The 9,709-nt window shown below is 37.8% G+C and overlaps 1 protein-coding gene across 1 annotated transcript in view; it reads left to right on the plus strand.

Moving 5' to 3' along the window:
- CPED1 (cadherin-like and PC-esterase domain containing 1) overlaps nt 1-5,543 on the plus strand; it is a gene marked incomplete at both ends in the record, with an annotated part of 45,056 nt that extends 39,513 nt beyond the window's left edge. Inside the window, 4 exon segments of the mRNA XM_010011671.1 lie at nt 987-1,054; nt 1,401-1,445; nt 3,328-3,514; nt 5,375-5,543. Of these exon segments, the coding sequence (XP_010009973.1) occupies nt 987-1,054; nt 1,401-1,445; nt 3,328-3,514; nt 5,375-5,543 (469 nt within the window).
- Nucleotides 5,544-9,709: the final 4,166 nt, after the last annotated feature.

The raw sequence follows: 9,709 nt of genomic DNA on the forward strand, positions 1-9,709 counted from the left end.
GAGGGCTGGAGCACCTCCTGTATGAAGACAGGCTGAGAAAGTTGAGGCTGTTCAGCCTGGAAAAGAGAAGACTGCGTGGAGACCTTATAGCAGCCTTCCAGTGTCTGAAGGGGGCCTACAAGGATGCTGGGGAGGGACTCTTCATTAGGGACTCTAGTGGTAGGACAAGGGGTAATGGGTTTAAACTTAAACAGGGGAACTTTAGGTTAGATCTAAGGAAGAAGTTCTTCACAGTGAGGGTGGTGAGGCACTGGAATAGGTTGCCCAAGGAAGTTGTGAATGCTCCAACCCTGGAGGAGTTTAAGGCCAGGCTGGACAGAGCCTTGGGCGACATAGTTTAGTGTGTGGTGTCCCTGCTCATGGCAGGGGGGTTGGAACTAGATGATCTTAAGGTCCTTTCCAACCCTAACTATTCTATGATTCTATGATTCTATTGACTTGTCTTTTTTCAGTGAGGAATCATATGTATACTCTGGGTGCTGACCATGTGATTTGTTTCGAGTTAGTAAACAAATCAAAACATATAGATGTTCCAATATATGAATTTATGCTAACATCGATACAGATATTCACTTGACACAGGCCTTCATTGCTATTTAGTTCTTTTTGAACAAGATCTAACTTTAAACTCAAATATATATATAAAAAAAGACATTATACAAACAGTTAAGAGACACGGTTTGGGTTATTTTATTCTTGGTTATATACTCTTCCTTCCCCCAGCAATTCAGCTTGTTTTGTAATTTATTTCTGATTTTCTTTTTACATGTGATATGCTAGTATTTATTATGGAATGTGTGGTTTTTATCATGGTCATTCAGGTAATACTGCTAATGCTGGGAACATGACTCTAGAAGGTTCATCTTTCCATTAAGAATATTGAAATACCATGGGCCCTGGGATGCCATATAGAAATTTTTGAAAAAAGTTCTATGGTTTATGTTCATTCTGTTCATATAGAAATATGTCTGCTATTGAATTGGCAGGAATTCTTCTCAAGAAAATGCGAGTCCTAAGCAGAATGTTCCTTCTGATTTCAGGAAGAATCATGATGGTAAGGAATCAGAGTAAGGTCTGTTATATATGGCATGTTTTTCTTATTTGTACTACTTCTGATAATGTGTATGATTTAGATTACATTGTGTTGCATTTTAGATGAAAGGTCTTGGCTTACTGCATATGAAAGACCAATTTCTTCCTTATCGGTGTAAATTCTTCTGAATTTATTCATGCTGAGTACACGAGCAGTGTTCATGAGTCTAAAGTGAAGAAAAGAATAAAAGAAAGTATAAAAGTACACTCTATTTTTTATCATTAACACAATGAGAGTTCCTTCTCCTATAGGATTTTGAATCAGTCTCAGAGCAGAAAATTACTAATTGTTTCTGTTTATATTTCAGTGTTGCCTTATTCCAGTAAGATGAAAGAAAGACAATGCAATTATGGTAAGTCAGGGTCTTTCTAGATCGCTAAGGGGAAAGAAGAGATATTATTTGAACAAATTTCTTGGGGAGGTTTCTGCATAACATTTCAGTAACTGAAGTGCCTGTGGGCTGTTATATATAAAAAAGAAAAAAAAGGATTTTTAAGTAACAAGAATGTTTATGAAACACTCAAAAATTGGGCTATTATGTTAAATAAGCCTCAAGCATAAAGTTAAACATTGCTATGTGTGCATATTAATGTGAGTATTCCATCATTCATTGATCCCTTGCCTCACTTCAATAGACTTTTGCCCCTTATTTCCAAGAACTTTAGCATACATTTTTTCTTGTGGAATGATCTTTAAACTTGTATGGAGTTTAATCAGCCTTGTATAAGGTCAGTTTTCAGCTCAATGGTGGAGTTTTAAAGAGCTGCTTAAGAGATGAACAGTTTTTCTAAAATACCTGCTTGTAGGAATATTTAAAGTATATTTAAGGATGAGTAAAGCTTTAAAGTATAGTTGTTTTTGGTGGGAGCAATGCTTTCTGCTGCCTTCCTCATTGACACATTATCTGAGGGGTTCCTTTATAAATGCAAAACAACTGCTCTGTGGCAGAAAGGCTTTTCTACCCATTGAGCCCCATTTCACCTCTGTTGCTGATCGCATGGTGCCTCCAGGAACTCCTCAGTGTCAGTCAGAGGCCAGAAATGCTCCTGGACTGGCTGGCTGTTATCACCATTCTATATTTTATTTTGAAAATGCCTCAATTAGTTTTCTTTTGAAAATTCCTCCTGATTTTTAAGCTAGTAGTGAGACATCCTTTCTAGGTAAGGCATAGAGAATCTGGAGAACTGTTTATACTCACCTGTAGAATTCTTTTAAATACCTTTTGTGTCAACTTATAAGCCTCTACTCCTCTACAAATCTAACCTGAATTCTGCTTTTCTACTGGAATAACTTCCTTTACATTTTAATCCATGAAAGAGAGTGCTGAAATTGCCCTGTTTTGCTTCTCAAGGCAGATATTTCGGGGTAGAAAAGGCCCACATAGAACTACTTGCGTCATTTACGCCCCTTAAGACGTATTTTAAGCCACAAGATTTTTTTGATACTATAATAAAAGAGTTTCCTGGCTGGAATATTTTTAAAGTACCCATCTTTAAACCTGTACTGGAGAATATGTGTGAAAAGCAACTTTTGAATGTGTAATTATGCTGTGAATCTGAATCCAATAGGTTGGATTAAAATATTTGTCATAAGTGGGTTGCCAGCAAATAATTATTCTCATGAGTCATTTGGCAAACACTACAAGCTTAAGGATACATTTGAGCAAATAGGATTTGATTGTGGAGGTTTCACACATAGGGAAGGAGCTGGAATTTGTTGATTTAGGAATTTTAATAAAGCCTTCTTCCAGCTGTACTGCAAATGACCCCACGGGTCTAGGTATCTCCATGTGACTTGTTCTCATGAGCATTAAGGATATGTCTAAGTTATTTTGATTATCATTGGCAATTTCACATGTACGTAAACCCTGTATACAGGCTGGTACCTAAGTAGTTATGAATTTTGGCCTAACTCTTCAAGTTTCAGTTAACCAACTGGAGTCAGGATCTCCCAGACCTAATCCTTGCATTTTCAAAGGCTTACTAAGACTAAGTTTTGTGACTTTGGCTGGAGTCATTGGGCACTGAATGATTAAAATCCTTCCAGGCTCTAAAATCTTCTATGAAATGCCAATAGAAAATCCATTAAGACCTTGCAGCAGGATTATCAGTATCAGAGTGACCAGGCATTAAAAATCTTGTCACTGTACATGTTATCAAACTGCCAGAAGTTGCATGTTACTTAAAAATGTTCATACATTTCACAGTTTTTTCTTTGATGCCTTCTTGGAACAGATAAAGATACCCTATCTCATATCAGGCAGATCTTCACCAGTCCACAGCTGGACCTGAATCCTCAATTTAACCCAAAGATCAAAGAATACTATGCAGAAGTCCCATTCGACATGGTGACAGTGAAGATAGGAGCAGAACCTTCTAACTGTCAATGCCAAGTACACCTTGAAGAGAAGAAAGGGCCAAGGTATGAGCTACAAAATATGAGTGTAAAAAGTAAACGTGTCCTTAACTTTGGAAATACATCAAAATATTACAGTATTGTTTTGTGTTTCTTTCATCAGCTTCATTGCCCTTCTCTGGATACACTTCAGCACCTCCATGTCTTTCTTGTAGTGAGTGGCCCAGAACTTAACACAGTATTCAAGATGCAGCCTCACCAGTGCTGAGTACAGGGGGGCAGTCACTTCCCTAGTACTGCTGGCCACACTATTTCTGATCCAAGACAGGACACTATTGGCCTTTGTGGCCACCTGGGCACAAGCTGGCTCACATTCAGCTGGCTATTGACCAACATCCCAGTCCTTTTCCACCAGGCAGCTTTCCAACCACTCTTCCCCAAGCCTATAGCATTGCATGGGGTTGTTGTGACCCAAGTGCAGGTCCTGGAACTGAGCCTTTTTGAAACTCGTACAGCTGGCCTTATCCCATTGATCCACCCTATCACAGATCCCTACGTAGTGCCTTTCTACCCTTAGGCAGATCACCACTCCTGCCCAACTCGGTGTCATCTACAAACTTACTGGGGGTGCACTCAATCTCCTCATCCATATAATTGATAATGATATTAAACAGACCTGGCCTCAGTACTGGGCCCTGGGGAACACCACTTGTGGGTGGCAAACAACTGGATTTAACCCCATTCACCACCACTCTTGGGGCCTAGCCATCCAGCCAGATTTTCAGCCGACAAAGCGTACACCCATCCAATTCATGTGCAGTTTCTCCATGAGAATGCTCTGGGAAAGCATGAAAGGCTTTCCTAAAGTCCAGATAAACAACTTCCCCAGCCTTTCTCTCATCCACTAAGTGTGTTGTCATGTCATCAGCAAGAGTCCCAGTTTATCTGATCTTTTAGAGAAGTATAAAGCTAGAAGACAGGGTAGAGAGCAAAGTCGTCACTAAACATCAGGTTTGAGCACTGAACGACAATCATCCACGATGTTTAATTGCTACTCTGATCTCTGGCACAGTTTTGGCTTTCTCAATCATCTCTTTCACAGACAGTATGTGCCAGGGACAATCCCAATAGGTATTTTGGGCATGGTTTGGTTTTGGATGTTGGGAGGGACAAAGAGAGTTTATTTATCTGGGTCAGGTAACTCAGAACCAGAGAACTGGCCTATTTACATACTAGCCATTAGTGAGTGGATGAAAGGGAGAGCAGGGACAATGACACACTTGGGAGGAAAAATCCTTAACTGTTATTGAGCTAGCTTTGCTTCATGGCATGAAGGGCCTACGCAACATTCTGTGTTTTGACTGACTATAAAGCAGATGCTTTGACCTAGAATGTCTGCTATTAACTAGATAGACAGTTGTTACTGATCTAATGCCTAACATGCTTTATCTATTTTCTAAAGGAAATGTACCTTGATTTGTCAATTCAAAAGAAGCTCCCACAAAATTCTTTCACCCAGCTTTAGTGTTTTAATGTTAACTGCCTTGGCAGTCAACATGGATACTTCCTTGTAAAAGGAAAATAGAATAGCAATATGTCACTTACAATGAAAAGTAAAAGCCCTGGATATGCAGGTTCTATGTCTTTTCAGCATTTCTTATTTCCCTTCATTCACAAATTTCATGTCAGAATTGTTGACAGTGTTACCACTAAGTTTCACTGTCAGTATTAGTTTTCCTGAAAGAAATGTAAATTGTGACAAGTCTTATTTTACACTGTTTTTATTTAAAATCATGTGTTTTGAAAGAAAAAGAAAGTGTTAAAAATAGAAACCTCAAGGAGCAAGTGAAGTTTAGCTGCCATCCATAAAGCAGTGTAAATCTCTGTATCTTTAGTGTTCCACTCCTTTCCTGTTTTGCCTTCCAGCATTGCTAACTACCCCCTTGGCCTTGGATTGAACAAAGTCATTGTTCTCGTAACAGATGATTCTCAGCCCAGCCCTCAGGTTGTGAGCAGCTACAAAATCACAATATATCGAGAGGACCGCCCTAGTCTGCCTTTGTTTGATGACTACATGATGTGTGGGTTTGTGCAGGTATTGTCTCTGTATTTTTTTGCTGTGCAAATTAATAATGAATTTAACTGGTTTCTGTTCATCCAGTGGGATACATTAGGGTACATGGGCCAAAGTTGGTGTAGAGTAAGTTTTGATGACATTAAAATCTGAGTTCTAAATGCTATAATTGTATGAAATACAGCATTTACATAACATTTTGGATATAAAGAGTCTAGCATAAATACCTGTAACAGTTACTGTGTATTTGAGAGCTCCAGGTTAATTAATCCTTACTTTGGTCAGCAAACCTTACTCATCAGAGAGCTGTTGTTTGCTTGTGAGAGAACAGTCCCTCTGTACTGTGCAGTGGGAAGACTGCAGTTTTCATAACTATCTATCTATGACATTGGAGCCATGGAAATCCTTTTACCAGGAAAGTTATTTATGATGACAGTGTGTTCATCAGTGTTCAAGACAAATGCTGCTAGATAATTTATGAATGAAATGTGTTTATTCTAGAAAACCAACAAACATAGTGGAAAAAACCCATTGATGATTCCTAGGGAAGGGATGATTGTTGTTTACATCTCATTTATCCAATATAAGTTTGGGAATGCAAATGAATTACTCCTAACAAATAACAGTCCTTAGGAAGCAGTGGGTCTCTTGGATGAAAAAAAGGGGAGCTGAATCTGAATTAGACTCAAAATTGGAAGAAAGATAAAGAAAGAAAGGAACAGTGAAGCTTTCTGTTTGTGAAACTACGGTGATAAGATATTTTTTGTAAGATAGAAAACCTGGGACACACTGGAGCAGCGCTGTTTAAATTACAGAGTTTGAGCACTAAACTTTGGTGGGCAAAGATAAGCCAGTTGACTCAAAGAGGGAAGTGACATGGTAAATCACAATCAAGGGCTTTTGTCGATGGAATTTTAGGCAGATTAAAAGCTTTGGTGAACTCCTTCTAAATATTAGAGCATCCAGGATGAATATATTTCATCACAATTAATTCTGCAACCAGAAAGCAGGATTTTTAAAACCATAGTGTTGAAACTGTCATTCATGTTCATGTCAAATGTCTAATTTATTTTCTTTGTGAAGATCTTTGTATATTGATACATCCTTTTTGTAAACCTTATGTCCCTACTCTTTCTGTCTACTACAAAAGATATTGGGAGACCAGGGCAGGAAAAGGCAGAGCATTTTATGTGATGGGACAGATCAAAAGGCTTTTTTTTTGTGTTGTAGAGAAATACGAACTGGGGCTTAAAACAGGAGCCAAAGAGATTATAAATGTTGATAGGAAATTGTATGTTGACTATAATTATCTCAATCTGCAAATCAGAACTGACAAATCAGAGAAAATGTATGCAGTAGTCATGGCCTACTGACTGCTGATCCGAATATCTGATTATGGTGCTGTCTAGCTATTCTTTGTCTCTTCTCTTACACTTATCTCACAAAAGGTCAAGGACTATCTTCTTGCTGTTTGTACTGGTTCAGCACTAGATGTAGTAGTTGCTACAGTAAATTAAAAATAAACAAATTAATACCTAAGATTTCATTTCAGGTATTTCAATTAGTATGAAAAGGAGAGCAACAACAAGTTGAGCTGGAGTTACATTACATTACTAAGAGAACACACTGGCTGGAAAGATGTGAGGAAAGTTCCTCTTGTTGCCCCATTTGGAGCATGTATCTGGGTGTAGGAACAGGAATTCAACCTCATACATATCCTCCCACACTAGAGTTTACACTGTTGTTAATGTTTCGTGATAGCATTTATGAGACTGAGTATGAATCTTCAGAGCACTGCAAAGGCATAGAGATCTAGAATGATAAAAATGAAAAGTGTTTTAGAAGTTTCTTTTGATTGAGCTTGGTTTTCTGCTCATCTGTGAATAACGGCTCCCTACTTAACATAATTGTTCAGACTTAGGAAGGACTTCAGGAGTTTAGAGTAAAAAATGAGATGAAAAGCATTCTTGTGGTATCTAATGAGGTCTGTGAAGATACAGTATGAGATTCTAAAACATTTTTTTTAGATATATAAAGGCAAACTTATCAGAGAATGCATTTAAAAAACAAACAAAGGCTGAAGCTGGAGATAGAAATGGCATTCTAAAACACCCAAAAGCCTGCATTTCCCCCCCCCCCCCCGCCTTTCCCCTACTTGCTAGAACAGAATTCATTGTGTTTTGCTTAGTATGATGGGTTTTGTCAATACAAAACTCATGACTTAAACGGCATCATTATATTCTGCTTTTCATACCAGAGAACATTATGCACTTTTGCAGGGTTGGTTAATACAGCCTAATCAATAGCATGAATACTTTTTCTCTCAGTAACAAGACACCTGTTTCAGGAGCTAAAGGATAAATACAGCGTGAACTGATGGAGTCTGTTTTGGACACTTGACTATGCACAACTGGGATCACACATGGGGAGAGAAAGGTCACTGACAGTGGTGTGGTCTTTCTCACAGAAGGCTTCAGTTAAAATTCTAATCCAGTGGCTTTTTTCCTGACTTTCTTTCATGTTTAATCCCATTAGGATATTCAGGTTTCACTGCAAGATGATACTATAAGGAAGGTTACAGTAAAAAGACAGAGTGTGGGATGTTGTTTCCAGTCTTCTAACAATTCTCATGCAGTTGAATAATCCTGGATTAATTTCAAGGCTGTTAAGAAGTGTGTCATTCCAAGCCTTGCAGCTTCTAAAAGGGGAAAAAATATTGTCCTCTCTACTTTTTGATAGCAGTTATAATATTCTCATTACAACGAAATTAGTAGGGGATAAACTGTGGCATCACCTTAGCACCTTCAGCAGCTTTGGCTGCTTTTTACTCTGTGTTCTGCATTCTGACAGTATTGCTTGGGCTGCAAATGGAGAGGTTATTGGTTTGTGCTTTAACTTGATTTTGTGCAGTTGTTGACAACATTCAAATTAAATGTCCTTGAGAGAAGTGGTGCCATTTCATTATCACCTGTGAAGCTGTGATACCAAGGTAGGCCAAACACAAAGCAAGCAGAGAAAACAATGAGCTTGTAAAACTGGGGTATCAGGATTACCGTCACGTGAAAGATCCCAGACTATGTACACACTGTCATAATGGACAAAATATTTTATTCATTCTTGCACTGCCCATTATCTTTAAAATGTGAACAGTTATCTATGCCTCACTTGAAATGTGTGGATGCTACCCCTTTGATTGTTAATCTTTGCAATCATGGAAAGTAGCTGGTGATGTGTTTAGAGAACCTTGTTTGACACTATGAGCTTTTGTACCCATAGTGTCCAGTGTCCTGCTGCCACATGTTTTTTGGTGTTTGTTTTTTGTTGGAGGTTTTTGTATGGGTTTTTTTTTCATTTGTTTGTTTTAACTTTAGTAACACAGCCATTTATTTGGTTTTGCATTTGCAATATGAGTAATGGTTAGCTAATATTATACTTTATAGCCATAGTGAGTGTCATTATCTTTGTCTGTGCATTTGCACAAAATGTGAAAAGGTTCTTTCCAGAATCGTGCAGTGCAGTGGGCTGATGCTCTGGCTGTCCTAAAGCTTTCTCAGGTCTGAGAGAACAGACTTACAGGAGAACAGCTTTAAAAACTTCCTTGATTTTTATAGAAAACCTTATTCTTAAGTATTATTCTCCCTTATATTTTTATTAACCATTTCATCATATTCTTTTCCTAGAGTCCAGATAGCATAAGAAGTCCAAAAGAACTGATAATGAGATACTCGTACAGCATGCTGACTATGTAATGCAGCTGGCAAAAAGATACCAGCAACAAGATGTTGATTTCTCTTTCTGTCGACTAAACTTCCATGGATGAAAAAGCAAATCTAGGCCTAATATCATAACTATATTTAACTTTATCTTAGTCTTTGAAAGGTAAAGATAAAAAAACCCTTTAGAATGGAAGAGTTAAAAAGAAATCAAAGTAATTTCTTTTTTTTTGTTATGAGTTTCCCAAGAAAAAGAAAGTGGTTTTACTTAATTTTAAACTGTTTGCTATTGCAGTTAAAACACCTTTCACACCAGACAGTACAAGCAAAAATTATGAGTTATAGAAACATGAATTAACATTTTGCCTAGAGCTTTCATGCAGAGATTTCAAAGAACCTTTCAAATATTAAATAATGTCCAGAAAAGAAAAGAAAAGAAAAGGAAAGGAAAGAAAAGAAGAGCTTAGGAGAGAA

This window comes from Nestor notabilis, unplaced genomic scaffold, assembly GCF_000696875.1.
Source record: "Nestor notabilis isolate BGI_N333 unplaced genomic scaffold, ASM69687v1 scaffold13003, whole genome shotgun sequence".
NCBI lineage: Eukaryota > Metazoa > Chordata > Aves > Psittaciformes > Psittacidae > Nestor > Nestor notabilis.